Consider the following 24,474-nt stretch of genomic DNA (forward strand, 5'->3'; position numbering starts at 1 on the left):
AGTGACTTTGAACAAGCCATTGAATCCTCTGAGCCTTAGTTGCATCATCTGTATAATGGGATAAGGGACTGCTTGTCTTAAAGTTTTCGAGAACTGAATGAAGTCATTCATGTGAAGAATACTCTGAACTGGGTTGAGACTTGGCGAGGGGAGGTGGTGTTTCAGTTGACGGTTGGAGGGTGCAAGGCAGGATGTGTAGATGGAAATTCCTAGGTGTGGGAAGGCCACCGGTGAGTCAGCTAGATTAGGGTGAGCAAGAGGGCTTGGGCAGCCTTGGGGGTGGAGTGCACCACATTGTGAAGTCCCTGGGTGTGAATAGAGAACCCTTGGAGGTTTTTGCAGGGCTTATGGGGGAGATGACTGCTGGGGTGTCTGGCAGGGGTCCTGATCCTTGTTTTCAGGACTCGACTGGAAAGGCCTGAGCGTCTGGCAGGGGTCCTGATCCTTGTTTTCAGGACTCGACTGGAAAGGCCTGAGCCTGGCTGTGAGAAGCGGGGGACAAGGCCTGACAGTGACCCTGGGTGACGTCCCAAGCCCTGAGCTCAGCTATGGGGTTGGAAGATGAAAGAGAAGAGGGAGATTTTGAAGGAAAACCCCTAGGAATCTGTTGACTGGATGGGGAACACCTCGGTGAAGTGTTAAAATGACTCAAGCATTTCCAGCCTGAAAGACCAGCTGAGTGACCCAGAGAGTGGAGGGAATAAGGGGAGACTGAGCCATGGTGCCTGGTGGAGTCTGAGGTTTAAGGCAGGACATCAGTAGGATGCTGAGAAGGCTACAGGTGTGAATCTCAGGCTTGGAAGATACATAAGTATCCTCATGACATACTTCCTTTCTATTAGTGAATTTTTATTTTCAGATGTGTAAAGATCCAGGGCATACCTCGGAGAGCTGGCACTTCTGGGGCAGCTTGTTAGGTACCTCAGCTAGGCATTCAATCTCTGTTAAGGACTTGCGCTGGCCTCTTTTGGATTCTTTCTTGTTCCTTTCAGGCATGAGTTTGGCCTTCCGAACCCATGGGAAAGATCTGTAACCTCTAGCTTGCATGTATGTGCACGCCTGCGGCGCATGCGTGCAAGCACGCGCGCGCGCACACACACACACCCATGGTTTCCTGCAATTGGATGACTTTAGATTAAGTTAACACCATCCAAATAAAACTAGAAAGAATAACACCGTTAACACTAGAAAGAGGTGAAAAGCCATCACCAGAGCCCTCCCCAGCAGGAGGCCTTGTGGTAGCTGGTGTCAGAGCCAAAGGCTCCCCCAGGCAGCATCAGTGTTCCCGCCACTCCTTGCTGAGGAGTATGTGGCCTACCCTGAATATAAACAGAAAGCTCATGCTGTAGGAAAGCCTAAACCAACTCCTCCAGACCAGTCTACATACATTTTCCCAGTGAATGGGCCATGATAATTCTTTCTCTTTGAATGTCTAAAGTGTGCTAGGTACTGTGCTGGATGCCTGAATATGCTTTTGTTTCATCTTCACAGTAAGCCTTCTAGGGAAATCATAATAGCCTCATTTTGCTTGTGGAAAAACTGAGACTCAGAAATTAAGTGAGGCGCCAAAAACACATAGTACGTGCTGGGGCTGACACTTGAGCCCAGTGTAGCCTGACTCCACCTCTTGTGATTGCTGTTCAGTCTCAGGAATTGAGGGTGCTGTTTGGGGGTGCTGATTGGGGTGGGATGGAGAAGCAATTCCTGCTAGGCATCAGAATTGGTGACTCCCACCCACATGGCTGCTGAAGTTATTTGCTACCCTTGCACTAGCCCCCAGAATGCTAAAGGAACAGCTCCCCAGTTTGTAACTTTTCCTGGTTCCTTAATGTTGATGTGAGCAAGAGCCATTAATCAAAATAACTGAGAAGCTGAGTGTCACAGGAATGTACTCTTTTTTTGTAATTGAGTTTAATTTGGCAGCAGTTTTTTCAGCACACGTGTGCCGCTGCCACATGACTCATCTTCAGCCATCTTTCTTGTCAGTTTCTTTGTATGGCACAGGTTTCTGCAAACAGATATTCCTCAGAATCGTAATCTTTGAAATGCCTGACTTTTATAAAACTATTAATCAGTTGACCTCTTTTTTTTTTTTGAGACTGAGTCTTGCTTTGTTGCCTAAGCTGGAGTGCAGTGGTGCCATCCCAGCTTACAGCACCCTCTGCCTCCCAGGTTCAAGCGATTCTCTTGCCTCAGCCTCCTATGTAGCTGGAACTACAGGTTTGCGCCACCACACCCAGCTAATTTTTGTATTTTTTTTTCTTTTAGTAGAGACAGGTTCACCATATTGGTCAGGCTGCTCTTGAACTCCTGATCTCATGATCCACCTGCCTCGGCCTCCCAGTGTCCTCAGTCTTAAAGAAAGGGATATTATTTTTTAAATCTGGAAACTATAGAAAAGCATAAGGGAGAAAAGCAAATGCCCTGTGATCTTATCACTCAGAAGTAATCACGGTTAACATTGTGTGGATTTTCCCAGTGTTAATATAAACATACAGTCAAGATCCTGTTACACAGACGACTTCTTGCTGTCATCAGTACCAGCTGTCACAGTGGAGTTCATCTAGAACATGGTCCCCAGACTTTTTGGCACCAGGAACTGGTTTTATGGAAGACAGTTTTTCCCCAGATGGTGGCAGGAGGTTGGGGGGAAGGTTTCAGGATGAAACTGTGCCACCTCAGATCATCAGCATTAGATGCTCAAAAGGACCGCACAACCTAGATCCCTCACATGTGCAGTTCACAGTAGGGTTTGCACTTCTGTGAGAATCTAATGCTGCACCGCCCCGACAAGAGGCAGAGCTCAACGGGTAATACTTGCCAGCCTACTGCTCACCCCCTGCTACATGCTGTTTCTAACAGGCCACGGAGGTACTGTTCTACAGCTGGGGGTTGGAGACCCCTCGTCTAGAGAACATCAGGCTTTTCCTATAGGGCACTTCATCCTGACACAGGCTGGAAATGAGATTTATGCAGTAATTTTTGGTATATGTGCTTCCTGGGTGTTGAGTGGTTGGGATGCTCGGTGTGTCTAGTATATTCTTTGAGTCATGTAAAAGAAGAAGCTGATTCTTTATGGTGGATTTTGTCTTAGAAGTAGTTTGTTTTTCTGAGTTGAATGTTCTTCAGGAATGAGACCATTCCTGTTAAACATCTGATACCATTCAGACATACTTTCTAAACTAAGCCACTCTCCAAGGAACCGCTTTTTCCTTTCAAATCACTACAAAGCCAAACTGTTCCCTTTGAAAAGTTTGTATGTAACATAAGGGGGAAAAAACTAAGCTATCTTAATTCTAGTTTAAACGTTCCGCTTCTCCAACAAATTGTTTATATTCTCTTTACCTCGCTGAGACAGGGGCTCTGTGGGTTCTCAGAGATGCATTTAACATTCACGTTTACTTTCCATGTCTCTGTTGTATAATTTACCATTGTATGAACATGATTAAATATAATGTATCAGAATTTAGAATCCATTAAAATTCTGTCTTGCGAGATTGTTCCTAAGAGGAAGGACCCACATAATATGGAATCTTCGGCAGTAGTTGAGGTGCCAGACACCCCAAAATAAATGTGGATTTGTTTTTTGTGTGTCATTAGCTTCCAAGTATTTAGAACCAAAAATGTAAAACAAATCACAACAGATTAGTGGGAGGATACTTCAGGAGAAAATAGACACAGATTATCTAAAAAGATTTCTAATGGGGAACAAGGCAGGAGAGATGCTGGGAAGTGAGGGTGGGGTCCGTACCCTTGGAATACTAGGGAGAGTATTCTGAACTCCAAGTCTGGAGTTCGCTGTAGGATATGTAGAACTTATATTGCTGTGTGCACTTGGCTGAATGAGAGCGGTCATGTCCTGGTGAAAGGCAGAGCATCCGGCTGAGCATTTCCCAGGAACTGGCATCTTGGTTGCTTCTTATTAAGATGATGTCACCCTGCTTCAGCTTCCTAAAGATCACCCCTTCTTAAATAGTTACTTGAGTTACTCCAGCGGGAGTCTGAAGTTTACGAATAAAGAAACGTGAACCAAATATTCCAGGGAATTAGAGAGCAATCTCCTTGCATGCGTCTGTCTGCATTTACCCATACGGCATCTTCTCTTTTTTAGGTGCTATCCATATGTCCAAGATGTTCCTTTGTTCTGTTCCATTTTAGTATTTGTTTCCTGGAGGCAGCTATGAGGCTACAGAGAGAGCCCTTGTTTACTGGCTTGATGTGTGAAGCTGCCTGCCTGCGAGCAGGTGGGCATCTGTAGGGCTCCTGCATGGTCCATGTGCCACCTAATTGATGAACCTTGGCCAATATGGATGGAGTTGGGTGTCTTTCTGCACATCAGCCTACATCGACTCATGTCCAGAAGTCTGTCTCTATGATCAGCCCCTCCAGGCTGGTGTGGGTTTTTCTTTATACCCTCCCCTCTCCGTTTGGGAATTCACAGATTTTGTGCACAAACTTAGGTTGTCCCTCAGTGGCCCCCACAGCCACAGCTGTGAGAGCCACCCAGAGGGCATTTGTAAGTTAAAAGTCTGGGGCGGCCTGCATTTCTTCCTGGAAGCAGCCATGCTGGGGCTGCTGTTTATGGGGAATCCTGCTTGGTTCTGTATTTTTGTTTTTTTAAGGAACACAGTCATTGATTGTCTTGATTTGTGAAATTTACAAATGGGTGTTTGTAAGGTAGAGATGAATTAGTGGTAAACATGCAGTTTGTTCTCATGCTACTACCTGAAGTTGACTAAATCTATAATGTTTAACTGGGTTTGCTAAGAAACTTCATTCAGAATAACAAAGGTTGTCTGTGTGGTGTCCAAAAGGATCACTTGATCCCCTTGTGGTTCTTCTGTGGGTTTTCTTTTTTCTTCTTCAAAGCCTACTATACACAGTTAGGTTTAAAAAGTAAAATTAATCGATAATCTGGGCTGTCGGTAGAATTCTGGAAAGGCAATAGCCTGGCCCAGAACTTTTCTACAAAAATGAAGTAGTTGAGGCTCAGGCCAGATAAGTGACTTGGCCAGGGCGGTGGGTCTGCCTCAAAGCAAGGCCAGAATTGGGCCCCTCGGAGCCCAGGCTTGGAGGCTGGAGCCCAGTTTTCATCTCCAAAGCACAGAACAGGTGGACCACACCCAGGCCCTCCAGAGCACTTACGTCTCAGTAACCCTTGTTCGCTTCATCCAAGGCAGCATACGATCCAGTCCTGCCTGGCCTGACTTTTATTATTTCTGGCATGCATACCCCATAATGAAACTGTCTGCCATTCAAAACCCCCAAGTTCAGGAAGGGATTGCCACAGGACGGCAGGGAGGAAGGAGCCTCATGCGACAGAAGGGAGCTGCCATCCCTTAGGGAAGCCCTGAACAGCCACCCTGGCTGGGGGGGGGGGGGTTAGGGCTGCTGGTACCCTAAGAGTGGGACTGCAGGCCCCACTCTTACCTAGGAATGGGGCTCCTCTCTTACCCCCTCATAGGCCCACTGTGCTTCCCCTAGCCTGTTCATAGGGTCCCTCATGTCTGAGCTGCTCCTGACCCTGAAAGCAGGAATGAGCTGAGACGCATCCTCCAGGAGCATTTTAGAGAGGATAGAGGTGCGTGCACTCCTTGTTGAGTAAGTACCACACTAGATCCTGCCTGTGTCCCTAGCGGTAACAGTGACTGGTACAAGGATGACAAGACACAGTGGCAGCCATCACTTGGGCTCCTGCTTTGTGTCAGACACCCCACTAAGTGCTATGCCCAGTTATTGGGCCCTCATAACAGCCCCACAGATACCAGGGGTGTCCTTGTGTTACAGATGAATACATGTAGATGCCGAGAGATGTTACAGAAAGTGCCAAGGCCGAGCACAAGTAGGCGGAGAGGCTGGGCTCCAGAGTATTCTGAGAAGCTGGCACAAGTATAGTTCCGCTGTGTCTTTGCCAACCACGTGCCACCTGCGTATTGCCCCATGAGTGTGCTGTCTCTTTTCGTGTATTCATCGCATTTCATTTTCCTGAGCAGGTGTGGCCCTGGAGAGCGGCAGGCGTGCTGAACTTTTGCCAGTGGATTGATGCTTTAAGCAGTGCAGTGCTCCAGAATGTCGCGTCTCATCCTTGCTGCGTCTTGTACGCTCTTTTGCATATTCAAAAACTCTTGGGCTCATGGATCACAGTATATGTGTTGAGAAGTACTAAATATGTATTTTTAATTAAAAATTATAATGAAAAAAAATTTTTTAATTCTCTTCATTGGCATCTGTGTTCCCATTTGACTTTCACATTTGTGAGAAGCTCCTATACTTCTAGACCAATTTTTTTTTCAGGTTTAAATATTCCATCACATTGTTTGCCTGCCTGCTCACAAAGGAATGGGCCTTCTTATGACTGGTAGAAAGTCAGGTTCAGAGTCCTGAGCACATGGACGCTTGTGGTAGTCAGGAGGGTGGGCCCTTTGCCCCAACACCTCCCTTTTGGAGCTGGCTGCTGGTGTGCCCACCCACTGAAAAGGGACTCCCTGCACATAGAGATGGTGAAAAACACTTGACCTCACCTGTGTGGACTGAAGTCCATTAGTGAGACCACAGCACCACAGGGGCCCTACAGGTACCCTTCTGCCTTCCCCTCCAGAGAGCAGCAGGGAGCGCCAGTGAGAGGCTGAGGAAGCAGGGGTGCCAGCAGCCCCTAACCCCCACCCAGCCAGGGTGGCTGCTCAGGGCTTCCCTAAGGGATGGCAGCTCCATTCTGTCGAAAGAGGCTCCTTCCTCCTTGCGGTCCTGTGGCAATGCCTTCCTGAACTTGGGGATTTTGAATGGCAGACAGTTTCACTGTAGGGTGTGCATGCCTAGAAACAATAAAAGTCAAGCCAGGCACAGTGGCTCACACCTGTAATTCCAGCACTGTGGGAGGCCAAGGTGGGCAGATCACTTGAGGTCAGGAGTTCGAGACCAGCCTGGCCAACATGGTAAAATTCGGTCTCTACTAAAAATACAAACATTAGCCAGAGTGGTGGCACAAACCTCTAATCCCAGCTATTTGAGGGTGGCGGGGGAGACTGAAGCACAAGAATCACTTGAACCCCAAAGGTGAAGGTTGCAGCCAAGATAACACCACTTCACTCAAGCCTGGGGGACACAGCGAGACCCTGTCTCAAAAAAAAAAAAGAAAGAAAGAATAAAAGTAAATCTCCTAGAGTTATTCCAGTCTGGGGAAATTTGGAATGGATCAGAAAACACGTGTACCACATGTAGTGTACCATGGAGCCATCAAACACAGCTCAGCAATAGCACCGCTTTTCACCCTCATGGCAGCATCACTGACATACTGGTGGGTGAGTGCCCAGCACATGATAGGATCCTTGTGGAAGAGAAGGAGGAAGAAATAGCTGCAGAGAAGGGTCAGTGTGGCGTGCGCTTGGGAAGTCTGCTCTTCAAGATCCTGGCCTGCTACTTTGAAAGTGTTCGCTCACACCCCTGGTAATGTAGGTGCCTGTTGCTGCAGACACAGGCCTGGAGGAGCTGATGAGTGCATGTGAAATCACGGTTATGAGACAGCAAGTGGAGTTTATTAATTAGCAAACGTGTATTGAATATACCTGCTCCATGCCCTGCTCTGAGGCTACAGTGGTGACTTTTTTTGTCCTTCCCAGGGAGATAAATACAGAGAGATGAAGGGGGTGGCGACATGAGCACCAGTGAGTGCTCCCAGGGCCTGTGGGAGACAGGCCTTTAGACAGGCAAGGCATTCTCAGGCGCTGAGCCACGTTATTGTGCTGGTTACCAATCACAGTGCTTTGAGAGCTTTGGGATCAACCCTCATTTTACTATGGAGGGAAGGCTGGTGGTATTTCCCCATTGCCCATGTTGCCTGCAGTCTGCTCAGGGAGATGAGGATTTGCTAATCCTTTGAAAAATACATCGTTTTTTGTTTTCTTTTCTTCCTTCCTTCCCCCTTCCCTCCCCTCTCCTTTCCTTTCCTTCTGTCTTTCTGCCTTGACAGAGTCTCACTCTGTCACACAGGCTGCAGTGCAGTGGCATAATCTTGGCTCACTGCAACCTCTGCCTCCCAGGTTCAAGTGATTCTCCTGCCTCAGCCTCCCCAGTGGTTGGGATTATAGTCACGTGCCACCACACTCACCTAATTTTTTTGTATTTTTAATAGAGATGGGGCTTCATCATTTTGGCCAGGCTAGTCTTGAACTCCTGACCTCAAGTGATCCACCTGCCTTGGCCTCCCAAAATGCTGGGATTACAGGTGTGAGCCACCACACCTGACCTGTTTTTTGTTTTCTAAAGCTAGAGTTAAACTACTAGAGGTAAAAAGTTTCCTGGGTCAACTTCATAAGAAACTTTACTCTTAGGAAGATTACCAGCTTCCTAAGGACCTTAGAGCGGGGATGAAACTATGTGACATCCGACAACAGGAATCGGAAGGGACAGTTTTGGAGATGGGCTGAGATTTTGTGCAAGGGCAGTTGGTACACAGAAAGGCCATGGAAGACTGGAAAAGCTGTCAAGAGTACATTTAGTGCTTTGTCCGAACAGTGGTCCTGAATTTCGAATTTCTTCCTTAAACATATGCAGTTCTTAATGGGGAGATTATGTTCTCCAGCAGGAGACTCGGAAGAGAAAGGGCGGTTGACGAGTTCTTTTGCTTTGCACATGTTTCTTCTGGCCTCAGCTTGAGAGCTCTGTGCCCCTGCCCTGCCCAGATCCCTCTCGGCAGCTATGGAAGCAGCTGGTGGTGCCTGTCACTGCCTGCATGCTGCCCGGCCCAGGCCTGTCCTGTGCCCTGTCCCCTTGCTTTCCACACTGTGCCCTAACACCTCCTTCACATCCCTGAACAGCTCTGATCCTTCTGCTCACAGCCATGGTGTAGCCTGTCTTTTTGCCACATGTACTTCCCCTCCTCAACTGAGCTGCTCCGTGTCCTGCAGGATAGAAAGTGACATGCTCAGGGAGGTCTTCCCTGACCTCCTGCTTTTATTGTGATTGTAACCGCTGGTGACAACTTGGGTTTGCGTGCATGACTCTCTCTTCCACTAGTCTGTGAGGTTTAGGAGGATGGGTAAGTTCTTCACACTTTCCCTCAGGCTGAGCATTAAACAACAGATGAACAGAGACCTTTCTTGAGAACTCTGAAGAAATGAAAAAAGAGGTACAGCTGGAGGTGGTGTTTGTAGGTATTCTAGGTGAATTCATGGCAGAGCCAAAGGACAGTATTTCAGGGATGATTGGAGAACATCGTGATCTATTAAGAGTTCTTTGAAAGTTTTTGTGCCTTAAATGCCATTTGTTGCTAGGGAGGAGTCAGAAATGATATGGAGAAATCCCCCAAAAAGTAACCCACTCCCCTTTCTCCTTCATCCGGGTGCACCTGTGTTGAGCAATGAGTACATTCCAGGTGCCCTTCCTGGAAGTGGACATTAGCAGTACCTGTCCTCTGCCCAGCTTGGCAGATGTGCTCTGACCCTGGGTGGGCCCATATGATGCCGCCACCCACCTGCCAGGAAAGGTCACTGTCCTACCAGATCCCACTCCCCCGATTCCATGACCGTCGGCCAGCAGTCAGTGACACATCTGATACTCCGTGTGACAAAAGGAATGGGTGTCGGCTGAAGCAGCTAGCTGATGGCATTTGTGCATGGGTCTCTTCTGACTTAAATTTGACTTTGTCTGAAATTGATTTGTACCTAAAGGTGTGTCCCACTCTGATCAGCCACTCTTAGGATTTTCTCTGACCACTGTGCCTAAGATACTGGCCCCAGTGAATTCATGTGGCCCACTCTAAGTCAGCTCTGAGAGCCCCCAGAAAATCGAGGTTAGATTGTGTTTGTCTGTGAGGCCTAATGGATGTGACCTCCCAGCATCACAGGTTTCTCATTATTACTCTTGCAGTAAATATTTTAAGCCCAGATTCTCCAGGCTTAGGAAGCATGCACATTACCCAGCTGTGAATTGTGTTTGCTGATCCACCGCCACCACCACCGTCACTCCCACACCCAAAGCCCTCGGTCAAAACCTATCACTGTTCTTTTCAGCTAACCCATATATACCACATTTTCAGGTGGGAATCAACAGTTTGGCTCATCTAAGGGGATAGGTTGGGAGAGAAGCAGGGAGGTTGGGGGAAGGGTAGTTTTTTTTTAAGGTCTCTTAATTGAAGTGACTGAAAGTCAACTCAAAAGTAACTGAAGGGGAAAAAAGAAAACGTAAAGTTAGCTCAGGTGATTGGGAAGTACGGTTGGATCCTGGGGTGCAACTCTGGGATGGGGTCTGTCTCTTTGTGCCTCTCCCTGCCCCCCCGCCCCTTCACTTCCTGCATGAACCTCTGCAGTGTGGACAGATGCTGCTGCAGCCCTGGCCATGTCCTCATAGGGACGGTGTTTCCCCCATGAGTGTAGCAAGGGTCCTGGAAGTGCCCTGACCACACAGATGAGTCATGGGCCTTCCCCCATGGCCAGCAAGGGCAGGGGAGGGCTTGAGTGTGAGATGGGGCCCTTCACAGAGACAAATTTTGTTTGACTAAGAGAAGGGACAAAGGGTTCTGAACAGATTAAGACAACATAACCACTGCATTAATCTCATGTGGCCGCCCTTTCAAAAAAATCCTTAAACTGAATAAATCTGATTTCTTTTCGTTTACCTATTGAAGTATTATGATGATAAATTTTTGCCCTGCGTACTCTGAATAGTGGAATCTGATCTTAGCAGCATAGCTAAAAAGGTAGAGGCAAATTAAATGAACATACAGTAACACAAAAACTCTTAGAAGCTGAACATGAGCTGTATCCTCTTACACGGAAATGTACTTCAGCCACTTTATACCATAATCAGATCTTATCAGATCTCCATAGCATTTAATAATAAAAGCTTTTCGTACTATTTAGCCGATTTTAATAATAGGTTCTGACTCTAGTTGGGAACCCCCCCCCAATCAATAATCTTGATTCTTAGAAAAATAGCATTTTCAATAAAATGAAGCTTTCTGATTAAATTTGCTTTATGTTACACATCTGATCAGTAGCAAAAATTAAATGATTTTGCCATAGAGCTCCCAAAACTTGAACGCACTCTGTCTAAATGAATTGGCTTGACTGTGTTTCTAAAGTACCAAGTTTGTTTGACGCTTTGTCTTACATCTCCAGAACTCCAGCTGGAAGATGACAGCCAGAGCATGTTTTAAAGTCATCTGTTATAACATCCCTTCATCTGAAAAGGGATATAAAAGATAGAAAAGATTTTGACTTTAAATTTACTGACATTAATAATGTATGACATATTCAGGCTTTTATTAGAATCCAATCTTTAATGTATGTAATTTTATTCAGGAAAGTTAAAACGTGCTTATTATCATCAATAAAAATATGACTTGAGATCAGAGATCCAATAGCTTGATGCTGCAGAATCACCACAAAAGCAGAAACTTACGGTTTACCTTTAAATCCAACTCAGCTATTTGCCACTTAAAATTATACTATCTATCTGCTCACTAAGAAATATTATTACCTACAGTTCACATGTTGTTTTATTGTTATTAAACGCAGATAAAGGCACAGCACAATTTGTGGCTGGTCTTTAACGTGGCCCCTGTGGTGGAGGTGGCTTGGATAAGGAGCTTGATCACACTCCTTACCGGTCATCTCCAGCAGCTGTGTGCTCAGGAGCTTTGCTCCTTGCTCTCCAACTGGGTGCTGACTGGCCTGGGAGACTGCAGGCAAATACTCATGCTCTCCAAGCCTCTGTCACTTGTCTTGTCTGTGGAGCACATTGTCAAGCACCCAGGGCCCCTGTGTAAAGCAAACAATGTTGCAGCTGCTGGAGGTCCTGGGGGTACAGGGTCTCCTGTCCCACCCAGTTCCCTGGGCCCCTCACACATGGGACCCCAGGACTCATTTCCCGCAGCAGCAGCCTGAGAACAACTGGCCAAGCTGCTGTGGATTGTGTTCCCCACATTCATATGTTGAAGTGCTAATCCTTAATGTGATGGTATTGGGAGGTGATTATGTCATGAGGGTGATGCCCTCATGAATGGGATTCGTGACCTAAAAGAGATCTCAGAGAGCTCCCTCACTGCTGCTGCCATGTGAGGACACAGCAAGGAGGGACCATTATGAACTAGGAAGTGGGCCCTCACCAGACACCACGTTTCCTGGGACACTGATCTGGGACTTGCAGCCTCCGGAACTGTGAGAAATAAATGTCTGCTGTTTATAAGTCACTTGGTTTATGGTATTTTGCTTTAGGTGCCTGAACCAATTAAGATACCATCAGACCTCTAAGGATTCTTCTAGAACTTAAACACCATAATTTGGTGATAGATTTAAAGAGCTTGAGATGCTCTCAGAGCCTGTTCTTCAATGTAAGAGTTAAAATCCTGCTTACTGCTGAGCATGTCTGATCAAACAGAATCTTGCTTTTTTTTTTTACAGTAACTTTCATTCCTTCATCCTTTTTCGTGCAAAGATGTAGCAGTTTATGCATTATTGAACAAGCTGTAGATAAAGTCATTACTTGGTGAGAAAATGCTGCTTCATCTAATATACAGCGTGCCAGTCGTTAGAAGGTTTTGTAATGGTCGCATTCTAGATATGATCATCACAATATGATTTATCCAAAGCACGCTGCTGTGACACCTCCAACCAGAATGCTCAAAACCAGGTAAATTCTGTGCAGTAGGATTTATGATTAACTTGGAAGAAAAACACATCATTTGATCTGTTGTCCCAAGTCTTGCTAAAACACAAAGCCACACATCATGCCTCAGTAAGGGCAGGAATGGGAGGCGTTGAAACCGTCTGGGTGTTCTGCATGGGTGAGGCCCACCTACCTCACATCCCTCTGAAGGATCTACCTGGCCTGCAGCCTGCTTTGGAGTTCACTGTTGACGCCAAGGTGAGGAGGCTCCAGGGACGTGCTAGCAACTGCTCTTCCAAAATGCGGCATAGAAAGACAGGTGAGCAGGGGCCCTGGATGATGGGGGCTTCCATCTACCATGTCCTGGTTGGCTGTGGTTTAGTTATGGTAGCTAAAGACAGCCTGAGTCTGAAAAGTACGTATGAGGATTTGCCTGTCTTGTTGAGAAAATATGTAAAAGTCCATGAGAAAAACATCATGTTACCCTGTTAAAATAAACATTGGAGTTCAAATTGTGCTTCTGTTACAACTGGAAGCAGTAGGTAGTTTTACTTTAGTGAAAGATGAGGTAATGAAGTGGAGACATGTAGAAAAAATACAGAGAATCAAAGGAAACTGGGATCCCTGTGCCGCCTCTTTACCTACAAAGTAATGGATTTGCCTTCGAATTAGAGAGAGGTGGTCACTTAGAGCCTGGACCACTCAGGTACTTGCCCTTGATCAGGACACAGTGCTCCCACCTCACAGACACACATGAATTCCTGTTCGTTTTGCAGCAGAAACCTTCCCTTTGAGATGTCCAGGCTGCCACCTGGCTGGGTCACAAGCTCCAGGTAAAGTCCAGAAAAGGGGAGAAGGACGGGGGATCGCCGAGTCCCCTGAGCCTGCCCCATGTAAAGGCTCTCCTGACTCTGGGGTGGCACTTTACTTAATTATCCTCACACAGAAAGGTCACCAGCACTCTTGGTGCATTTTTCTCTTCCCACTCCCTGCTCCTATCGCTGAGACACCTTGTCCAGCCACCTTTTCCCTCCCTCCCACAGGCCACAGCTTTCTGGCTCAGGTATCCTTAGCAGTCAGTAGGGCTGAGCACATTAAATCTTCCTATGCCAGCATTCAGGATCTCCCATAACTTCTGTTCTAGATGACCCTGGCTCTGGCCATTGGGCAGGAACAGGGTGCAGTGAAGAAATGGGCTGTTTCTCAGCAACCCAGCAACTTGGTCTCATTGACGTCTTTCCCACACAGCTCCCCCTCCAACCTGTCGAGCGAGACCTATTAACTGCTGTTCTGAGGCCCTGACCTGTCACTGGGGTTACATTTCTTATCCAAAATCTTCATTACCTAACCTCAGCCCCTCTCCCCCACTGGAGACACAGGGGCCTCTTCATTCTGTAGAAAAAGAGAAAAAGTTTCTCTCTGCTTGGGCATGCAAGTGGGCTGGGAGGCAGTGGGGTAGATTCTTGGCACCCCAATTCAGAGTCCTAGTTCCATTTTCCATAAAAATCATATTACAGATGATGATGCTTTGCCATTAAAAACCATGCTGGACAACAGTCACTATCAGGACTATGCGTCTTGACTATTGCAAATTAAATGGGCATATATTGGGTGTATGGTCTGTGCCACATCACTGGGTAGGTATGTTGGGCCTTTATAGCTTTCTTTATAAAGCTGGTGCTTTATAGCATCAGCTGAATGCCAGTGCCTGTCATGGGCCAGACTGTGCTTCCCTGAAATTCATATGAAGTTCCTACCCCCAGGACCTCAGAATGTAACTGTGCTTGGAGGTAGAGCATTTACAGAGGTGATTACGTTAAAATGAGGTCACTGGGGTGGGCCCTCATCCAGTCTGACTGGTGTCCTTACAAGAAGAAGAGATTGAAACGCAGACACCCTCAGAGGGAAGATCTTCTGAAGACACACAGGAAGCAGACAGCATCTGCAAGTCAAGGAGAGAGGCCTTGCAAGGAACAAATCCTGCCTGCACCTTGATGTGGGCTTCCAGCCTCCAGAACTCTGAGAGAAGAAATGTGTGTGGTTTAGGCCATGCAGTCTATGCTGCTTGTTACGGTAGCCAGAGCAGACTATTATATTCACATTTCGGGGGTAAGAAAACTAAAACACAAAGAGACCGTTATTAAGTGATTTGATCAAGAGCCCACAGCTCTCTGTCAGTCTGCACTGCCCCTCTGAGTTGCCCCAAAGACTATTTAGATCACATTGGAGCAAAACAAGTAAAATTTCTGCTGCGTGCTTGCTATGTACAATGTTCTCATCTTGATGGAGAAGTGTAAGCTCTGTACGGGCAGAAAGCATGCCTGTCTGCTCATTTCACCCCCTCCACCCCACCGTCTAGATTGGTGGCTGGTATGTCTCAGGAATTTGGTGGCTGTGTTAATTAATTTAAATTACTGTATTTTGCTTTTGAAAGAAGTCACTAAAGTAGAATATTCATAAATCAGTTGTAAAGTATCTTTGTAACATATTGTAATGGCCAGTATCTAATGTCTTTTCTGCTGATCTTGTCACTTTTGTCTTCATGGCCTGATAAATATTCCAGAACCTGCTCTTCCACATGTGTTTTTTTCTCAAGTAGGTTTTGTAATTCACATGTTTGCAAAGGTCTATTAAAAGTTTATTTTTCAATGATATTTCTTGACATTGTTACCAATAAAAGTTGTCCTCTGCCTGGCCCCGCTGTCCCAGCATGCTAGCTGTTTGATAAGGCTGTGAGGCCGTCTTGATTGAGCTTCAGGCACCACTGCTTTCTGGACAAAAAAGTTTGCTTTCACGGATGGCCTGCCTTCTGGATTGTGGCGCTGTGGCGTTGTTATGGTGCTCACATTGTGTGGTTGAACCGTCCTGCATTTGAAATCCTGGGAAAGGATGAGTTCTCAGATTTAGAGGTTTGTGTTTTCATATGACACAAGTTAACCCAAAGTAGAAATCTAAGCATTTCACCTGTTCTAATATTCTGGCTTTCTCTTGTGTTTCCCATGCACATAAATAAAATGCTGCGGTACAAAGAGAAAGGGCAGAAGCCATTAGCATAAAAGAGTCTGTATTTGCTCTAAAACCTCTGTGGCCAACCCCTCCAGTGGCCTCCACCACCTCGGAACTGTGGGGCTGGGCATCCCTGGGCAGTGGCTGCTGGGAGGGGCCGGTCTACCCCAGGGCCAGCAGCCTAGCTCTCCACCATTGAGGACAATCAGCCTTTTCCCCCTCTTGACCCCCTCCCACTCAGCAATGCCATAGAAGCACAAGTAATTCTTAGGACTGATCTCCCTTTATTCTAGTTTAAGGAAGAAAAGGAGAAAGGGGTACAAGCTACCCATGGAAGTGCTTTGGTGTCATTTTGAAGAGTCTGCAAATAACTAAACCTCCACACTGGCTAAGGTAGAGGTCAAAGCACTCATCCTTCAGGACAGCCGAGGAAGGCCAGTCCGCCTCTGCAGGGTGTGTCCCCAGCTCTGGGGCTGACATGCTTTCCTCTCCTAGAATGTTCCGAAATTCCATGCAGTTAAAACATTTTTTTTTATTTTTTTTTGAGACCGAGTTTCACTCTCATTACCCAGGCTGGAGTGCAATGGCACGATCTCGGCTCACCACAACCTCCGCCTCCTGGGTTCAGGCAGTTCTCCTGCCTCAGCCTCCTGAGTAGCTGGGATTACAGACACGCACCACTGTGCCCAGCTAATTTTTTGTATTTTTAGTAGAGACGGGGTTTCACCATGTTGACCAGGATGGTCTCGATCTCTTGACCTCATGATTCACCCGCCTTGGCCTCCCAAAGTGCTGGGATTACAGGCGTAAGCCACCGTGCCCGGCCAAAACATTTTTACGTTAGGGCTTTTCTAGCTTTTTTCCTCATGCACAGGAAACAATGTTTCTCATTCCTATTCAATACTCACATCTGTGACTGAAGAAACAGCACTTATTGTAATTGTGTTTGATGCACTGCAATTTTCTACTTTATTCCCTTAAACTCAACACATACATATAGGCTGGTTGCAACCCATTAAAGTGATTTTCATCATCCACTAGTGGGCTTTGAATCACAGTATGAAAAATTTTGCCTTCGATTTAAGCTATCAGCTAATTTTTCCTAATTCACTCATCACAATTTGTTGTGGGAAATTAGTCTGCTGTTTGAAAGAAGATAAGAATTGCAAGAAGAGAAGAAAGGTTTTGCCCAGAAGGGCTGTTAAGCTGCCCAGGGGTGAGGGTAGGGGCAGTGAGTGTCCAAGGAGTAGAGGAAGCCATGGCAAGGCAGCTGGGGGCAGGACAGGGCAGGGTGTGGCCGTGCTCCCTAAGACTGGATCGGTCTTAGAGTTCTGAGTGGTCTTTGAATTCATTTAGTCTGACTTCCCAGTCATTCTAGAAATGAAAAAGATGTTTTCTCTGCGTTTATACTCTATTTTTCTGAGAGTCACAGCAATGCTCTAAAAATGGTTATTTCAGAAGGAAACTCTACTGTTCTTGTTATCTTTTGTGTCACTGGTACTCCTGTACTTTGTGGTTTTGATTTTAGAGACGGCCTCACCCTGTTGCACAGTCTAGAGTGCAGTGGAGTGATTTTTTGTAGACACAGGGTCTTGCTGTGTTGCCCAGGCTGGTCTCAGACTCTTGGCCTCAAGCAACCCTTCCACCGTGGCCTCTCAAAGCCTGGGATTCCAGGTGTGAGCCACTGTGCTGGCCCCATGACGTGTTTTTATGGGTAAAACAGATCAATGTAAGTAATTCTCAACTTGAAATACTTTCACAACTATAGGAGGCAGCTGTCAGCACCTAATTTTTCTGATGGTAATTCGGTTAGTCCGACTTCCCAGTCATTCTAGAAATGAAAAAGATACTTTTCTGTGTTTAGACTTTTTCTGAGAGGCACAACAGTGCTCTAAAAATGATTCTTTCAGAAGGAAACTTTCTACTGTTCTTATCTTTTGTGTCACTGGTACTCCTGCACTTTTTGGTTTTGTTTGATTTTAGAGACAGGGCTTCAGCCTGTTGCACACAGTAAGTACTGTCCATGTGTCCCCTTGTATTTAACCACCAGAGAAACTGTGTGGAAATCCCAGTAAGCTAGGGAGTGGGGTGGTGTCCAAGTGCCCCGCGCCACTGAGCCTTGCTGTGTCTCCACAGGCCTCGGCAAGACGCGCAGGAAGACCAGCGCGCGGGACGCGTCCCCCACGCCCAGCACGGACGCCGAGTACCCAGCCAACGGCAGCGGCGCCGACCGCATCTACGACCTCAACATCCCCGCTTTTGTCAAGTTCGCCTATGTGGCGGAGCGGGAGGATGAGCTGTCCCTGGTGAAGGGGTCGCGCGTCACCGTCATGGAGAAGTGCAGTGACGGTTGGTGGCGGGGCAGCTACAATGGGCAGATCGGCTGGTTCCCCTCCAACTACGTCCTGGAAGAGGTGGATGAGGCGGCTGCAGAGTCCCCGAGTTTCCTGAGCCTGCGCAAGGGCGCCTCGCTGAGCAACGGCCAGGGCTCCCGTGTGCTGCACGTGGTCCAGACGCTGTACCCCTTCAGCTCCGTCACCGACGAGGAGCTCAACTTTGAGAAGGGGGAAACCATGGAGGTGATCGAGAAGCCTGAGAACGACCCCGAATGGTGGAAATGCAAAAATGCCCGGGGCCAGGTGGGCCTCGTCCCCAAAAACTACGTGGTGGTCCTCAGTGACGGGCCCGCCCTGCACCCTGCGCACGCCCCACAGATAAGCTACACCGGGCCCTCGTCCAGTGGGCGCTTCGCAGGCAGAGAGTGGTACTACGGGAACGTGACGCGGCACCAGGCCGAGTGCGCCCTCAATGAGCGCGGCGTAGAGGGCGACTTCCTCATTAGGGACAGCGAGTCTTCGGTAAGTGCGCTGCGCCCGCTGCTTCTCCTGGAGGCAGTAAATGCGCCTTGCAAGGTGGCTCTGTGTGCCACACCCTTTTCACATTGTGCGAAGTGGGAGATGTAGATGAATGCAATTTAGTATAACGTTGGCTACTCCGTGATTTCCTTACATCTGCTTTGGGGATAGTATGTGTCCATTTCTGGAGTTGGAAGGTTAATTAAAAAATTTTTTTTAGCTCACAGAGGTGGTTCTGCTTCTCTCCTAAGATTCCCCCTCTTGTATTTTACGGGCTCAAACATCATTTTCTCTCCTGGTTGCCCATTCTGTGTAAGCAGAAGGCCCAAGTGATTTACTTTGTTTCTACTCGGTCTGTCTCCCAGAGAAAGCAGTCACTGCAAGCCTTGTGGCTGGTTTCTGACACTGCCTTTTGTTGTTTGCTTGCTTTTTCTTTGTAAACCATATAATCCCAAGGTCATTGCCTCGCCAGGCAGCGCCACTGAGTTCATCTCTGAAAAGCTTTTAAAGCACTTAGGAGATGAATTGAAAAGAAAACAAGGGTTCTTAAAAGAGATGAGTTTTGTGTGTGTGCAGTGAGTCGGAGATAGGAGGTCACTCGACTGGGGCAGCAGACCACTTCCAGCAGTGGGCAGGCTGTGGGGGTAGTTTCAGGCATGGGGTCAATTGGAGCCTGCATCCCAGAAGGCAGCCTTTTTGGGTGTGATGGAAATACTCCACCAGTTTTGCAAACGTCTTTCCGAATACGCTTTCTACAGAGAGACCCCCAAAACAAGCATTTGGGAGATAGAGTTTGATGTATTTGTATTGTATTGGTTCTAGTAGGCTTCAGTTTCATTTTTAAATGCACACTATAAGACTACTATGTACTACCTACTGCCACTGTTGTCCTCTGAAAAGGTTACTAGCACCATGAGTAAGTGTACATTCAAGAGTCCTGTTGACTGATCTGAGAGGCATTCAAAGCCTTCCAGAAAGAGGCAACTGCTTCTCTTGGGGGAAGGAGCATCGTGGTGGTGGAGACTGGGCTCCTTTATGGTGTCATCAATTTTGTGGAGCCTTAGATGTACTTGGAAGGGCATGCCAGCCTGAAAGCTAACTTCATCTGAAATCTGAACTCTGAGATTTTCTTATCAAGTCACCAGGGTTTATCATTCCTGGCAAGACATCACATTGAATTGTTCTCACATGATGAGAGCTCTGTGCACCACTTCCTTTAGATCATGTTTGAAGCCTTAAGCAAATTAAGGACAGCAGCGCTTTTAACTCAATCGAGCAGAAACTTAGAGAAAGCGCTGGAAAACCAATTACAATATTAAGTGCTTGGTCCAGAGTGCTTAAGGGCTAAGGATAATGCACAAAATATGATCTTGGCTTAAAATTCTTGAGTTTGAAGAGACTTCTCAGAGGGAAGTCCTGCAGTGTGGAGATATTGGCCCCAATCATTATTCTTTCTTCCTAGGATTTGGGGAAAAGAGGAAAGACTTTAGAGGGTAAATGAAAAAGGTGTTCTCTGCGGTGGTGGCCTTAGGGAAGACCTATGGCTTTTCTGTTTAACATGTACAGGTGGTCATTGCTGTCTGAATTGAGGGCCAGATCCCTTTGGATATGGAGTGATGCATGTTTTGGCTGCATTTCCTCTCAGAACTCTACACCCCACTGTCTCAGTTGCCTTGCATTGTTAGAGAATAAGCTGACTTTTTCTAAAGAATTTAAGTACTAGTTGTATTTCCTTTTAACCATTTTTTAATGGAAGCCTTTCCATATATTTTACAGTCTTCCTTAGCTTAGAAAGTCAAGGAACAACATGTATGATTCCAGAAATAGAAGGTGGAAAGGGCTTTACTGGGAGTTGCATCGGCTCTTCACACATAGCGGCACTGTCTCGATCTGAGGCTCCACATGGCCTGATGCTGTGCAGGGCAGCTGGTCCTGATGGATCTTGCCATGACACGGGCCATTTCAGCTGTTAGTATGCATGTACCACAGGGATTCTGCAAGGGCCCTGAGGTGTGTTGCTTCTTTTCTCCTGACAGCAGAACCAAGCCAGTTTTGCTGCATTTCCTGTTCATAACCAAGGCTGTTCTCAGCTGTCATCTGTGACTGCTGGGGACCTGCCCTAATGGACAAGTCCTTTGCTTATTTTTTTCCGACCATCCACTGCCTCCCAATGTGTTTTCCTGTTCGTTTTGGCATTTCACAGCCACCATCAGGCCACCAAGAGCCCTTAGGTTCATGATCTGACATAATTCCTTCACAGCATGCTAGGATGGAAAGGTTTCTGAGGGGTTCAGCCTCCCTGCAGAACTCAGAGGCAGGCATCTTCATTTAATTTTCTTTTCTATTCTTGCAATCTTTGGGCCTGGGCCTTTAATTGAGGTTACCATATGAAGCCTGGCTTCTGGATAAGCACAGCTGTTTTTTTGGAATGGATCTTCAAGATGTGTATTAGTTTTTAAAATACCCTGAGTGATTGCAGTGTAAATGAGCTAGACCTTTGTTTGACAATATTGAGAGGTGGATATTTCAGGGAAAACAAACATTGCTCTATCCTACGCTCTCCACTATCAGTAAGCGCTGGGTATTTCAGAAGTATCTGTTGGATATGTTAGATGAATCAGTGAACCAACAAACGAACAAACCTGTTGGGCTCTTTTTCCTGCCCTCAACCTCAGTTCCTGCTATTTGTTCTTCCATTTCTTCCTTTTCCCCCGCTCTCCTCTTTCATCAGTTGTCATTTATTGTTAGTAGCTAAAGGTGATGCATTGTTGTTGCTTATTCTCCATATTTCATTATCTTACTTTCATCTGTGAGCCATACCTGCTTAAATCCAGAAAACTCAGAAATTTTACTCACCCAGTGTGTGTTCATAAATCTTTATATGTTACATTTCATCTGCATTGATTCTATGGATGTGGATATAAAGCTGTACTTAAAATGAACAGTTTACTGGGTAAACTGGACAAGTTGTCAATATTTTATTTTCTTAATTGCTGCATCCCCCATCCTTGTAACGGTTGCTTGGGAAGTGACAGATCACAACTAGGGTATGGTTGGAAAAGGTGCAGAGCTGGCCTAGGTGACTTGCTAGGCAGCATCAGCCACAGGTCTGGGAGACTGTTTTCCTCTGTAAGATTTTAAATCCCTAAGAGATCACCTACTTATTCTTTCTGCCTACGACTTGGGGAGAAGAGGAAAGACTTTAGAGGGTAGATGAAAAAGGTGTTTTCTGGGGTTATGGCCTTAGGAAAGACGTGTTTATTATGTCCTACAATAGTATTAGGTACTAATATTTTTTAGTACATAATATACATTTTATTCCAATAGAGAAAAACTCTCTTGCTAAGGATAATTTAATGCACATATTGGCCATACTAAAAGTTGATGGATATTTCATTTCTCTTTTTAAAAATATACTAAAAGTAGTTGACCAGAAAATAAAATAATTAGAAGAGTTCCTTTCTGTATTTTTTAAGTTATAATATTTCTTACAGAAATCATAACTTCTATCCAAAACTATTTTCAGCAATTTCGTGATTCCATTTCTCTAAGAAGTGATTCTCAATCTGTATGTAGTGTGTAGAATCGCCTCGAGGCCTGTTAAAACAGAAATTGCCAGGTCCTTCCTGCAGTGGTCCTGATTCACGAGGTCTGGGGCCCAAGAATCTGCACTTCTATTAATAGCACATTTCTTGGTGGTGAGACTGCTGCTTTGGGGACCACACTTTGAAAACCCTTGATCCCTATGATGCATTTTTAGTGGTTTTATACATTCTCACAGCTGTTATTAAAATCATTTCTACATAATACATTTCCAAGAATTATAAAAATATTGTCGTAAAGCTTAGCTTCATTTATAACTATAGATTTTGTTGAGTGGAATTTATCTCTTGAAGTGTATTTCTGTTGAGTTTTTTGTTTTGTTTTGTTTTACTGTTTAGAGTTTGAAAATAAACGTGCTGTATTTGCTGTGTTTCTGCTGGTGAATTGGAAGGAGGTAGATTGTTAGAGCAAAGTGAAAACTGCTTCCAGGTCACCTCTGAAGATGGGGAGCAATTGAGTGAATTCCTTTAGTGATTTCCTGACAAGCTGCCTAGATTCATGGTTAGGCTTCCATCTGTAGGTGTTTCTTCATAAAGGAATTAATGTTAAGATGACTTAACCTTAGGTTGCTGTGAGCAGTGCCAGTAGGCATCTTTCCAGTTTCAAAGATAATAAGTTCATTTTAATTGCCAGCCTTTTTGCCCAGTACCAAATGGAAGTTTTAAGCCTGGATTTTTGTAATATTTCTAATTTTAAGCATATTTAACTCTTGAAGATGGAAGGGTCTGGAAGATCATGCAGTACAGGCTGTTATCTAGAAGTTGCGTGCTCATCACCTGATTCTGATTCTCAAATGGGCCAGAGCCCTTAAAGACTGCCATCTCCACCCTGGCTGGTTCTTCAGTACCGGCCTTTAAAACAGACGAGCAATATACCATGCACTGGGATCTGTGAACACAAGATTCTTATTAAAAGCTAGTGTTTGGCCGGGTGCGGTGGCTCACGCCTATAATCCCAGCACTTTGGGAGGCCGAGGCAGGTGGATCACGAGGTCAAGCGATCGAGACCATCCTGGTCAACAAGGTGAAACCCCATCTCTACTAAAAATACAACAAATTAGCTGGGCATGGTGGTGTGTGCCTGTAATCCCAGCTACTCAGGAGGCTGAGGCAGGAGAATTGCCTGAACCCAGGAGGCGGTGGTTGTGGTGAGCCGAGATCATGCCATTGCACTCCAGCCTGGGTAGCAAGAGCGAAACTCCATCTCAAAAAAGAAATAATAAAAATAAAAATAAATAAAGCTAGTGTTTGTAGTACAATGGGTAGCAAATGGTCAGTATGATGCTCATACTTTCTTTTGGGACCGTGGCTCCTGGTTTTTCCCAGAGATGCGCTGGCCTTGTTCTGTGAGTGCTCCACGGTCATTTATCACGCTCTGGGGTTAAAATTGCACCTGTGGCTGCAAAATAATCTGTGACTATGTTGGCTTATAGATGTAGATGTCTCTTTGGTTTACAGAATACACTGTGTTACTGTATCCTACAGTGTCCAGTACAGTAACATGCCATGCAGGTTTGTAGCTGAGGGGTAACAGGCCATACCCTATAGCCTAGGTGTGTAGTAGGCTGGACCATTTAGGTTTGTGTAAGTTCACCCTGATGTTTGCACAGTGACCAAAGCACCTGATTATGCATTTCTAAGAACATATCCTGTGATTAAGCTACACATGGCTGTGTGTGTCTGTGTGGTGTGTATATACACACACACACATATATATGTATGTAAAATGGTCATTCTGGTAGGTTTGAGGTGGTAGCTCGTTGTGGTTTTGATTTGCATCACCACATAACCTTTTAATCTCAGCTTTATATTTTTCTTGTCTTCTTTCAGTGGGCATATGTCTCCCCTTTCAAGTTGTATTTCTGTGTGGAGTCTCTCATATTTATCTGGGGAAGTTTCTCATGGCACTATTGCTAGGCATTTCTTTTTTTTTTTTTTTTGAGATGGAGTTTCGCTCCTGTTACCCAGGCTGGAGTGCAATGGCATGACCTCGGCTCACCACAACCTCCGCTTCCTGGGTTCAGGCAATTCTCCTGCCTCAGCCTCCTGAGTAGCTGGGACTACAGGCAAGCGCCACCATGCCCAGCTAATTTTTTTTTTGTATTTTTAGTAGAGACGGGGTTTCACCATGTTGACCAGGATGGTCTCAATTGCTGGGGTCTGGCACATCTGCCAGGGGGCTACCAACCTGCGGGAGTTCCTGAGACCGCCAACGTAGATGTCTCGTTCAACCTGAGGGAGAGAGTGCGCGGAAGTGAAAGAAAATAGTAAAGCGGAGTCTGGAGGGCTGGCTTAGGCTATGTCCAAGCAGCAATTTTATTTTTGCAATATGTTCCATTATATACCTTTCTGAAGTTAATGTTGTTTACGCCAGCTCAACATACTTAAGTTACAGTAAGCAAGTTACG

At 46.0% G+C, this 24,474-nt stretch overlaps 1 protein-coding gene and 1 long non-coding RNA gene across 7 annotated transcripts in view; one reads left to right on the top strand and one right to left on the bottom strand.

Annotated features, from left to right (window-relative positions):
• Positions 1-24,474, top strand: part of NCK2 (NCK adaptor protein 2) — a 149,804-nt gene that overhangs the window by 116,161 nt on the left and 9,169 nt on the right. For 4 of the 5 annotated variants that reach the window (XM_078348873.1, XM_002757467.7, XM_008980219.5 and 1 more), the window contains one exon: positions 17,746-18,467. The exons of the other annotated variant lie outside the window; for it this stretch is intronic. In XM_078348873.1, coding sequence (XP_078204999.1) covers positions 17,746-18,467 — 722 coding nt within the window. The remainder of the gene's footprint in view (positions 1-17,745; positions 18,468-24,474) is intronic. 5 annotated transcript variants of the gene reach the window in all.
• LOC118147228 (uncharacterized) overlaps positions 11,218-24,474 on the bottom strand; it is a 54,688-nt gene continuing 41,431 nt past the window's right edge. For both annotated transcript variants that reach the window (XR_008476210.2, XR_004733416.3), the window contains exon 3: positions 11,218-15,482. This is a non-coding gene — a long non-coding RNA (uncharacterized LOC118147228). The remainder of the gene's footprint in view (positions 15,483-24,474) is intronic.

The sequence above is a fragment of the Callithrix jacchus genome, chromosome 14 (genome assembly GCF_049354715.1).
Source record: "Callithrix jacchus isolate 240 chromosome 14, calJac240_pri, whole genome shotgun sequence".
Taxonomy (NCBI): Eukaryota; Metazoa; Chordata; class Mammalia; order Primates; family Cebidae; genus Callithrix; species Callithrix jacchus.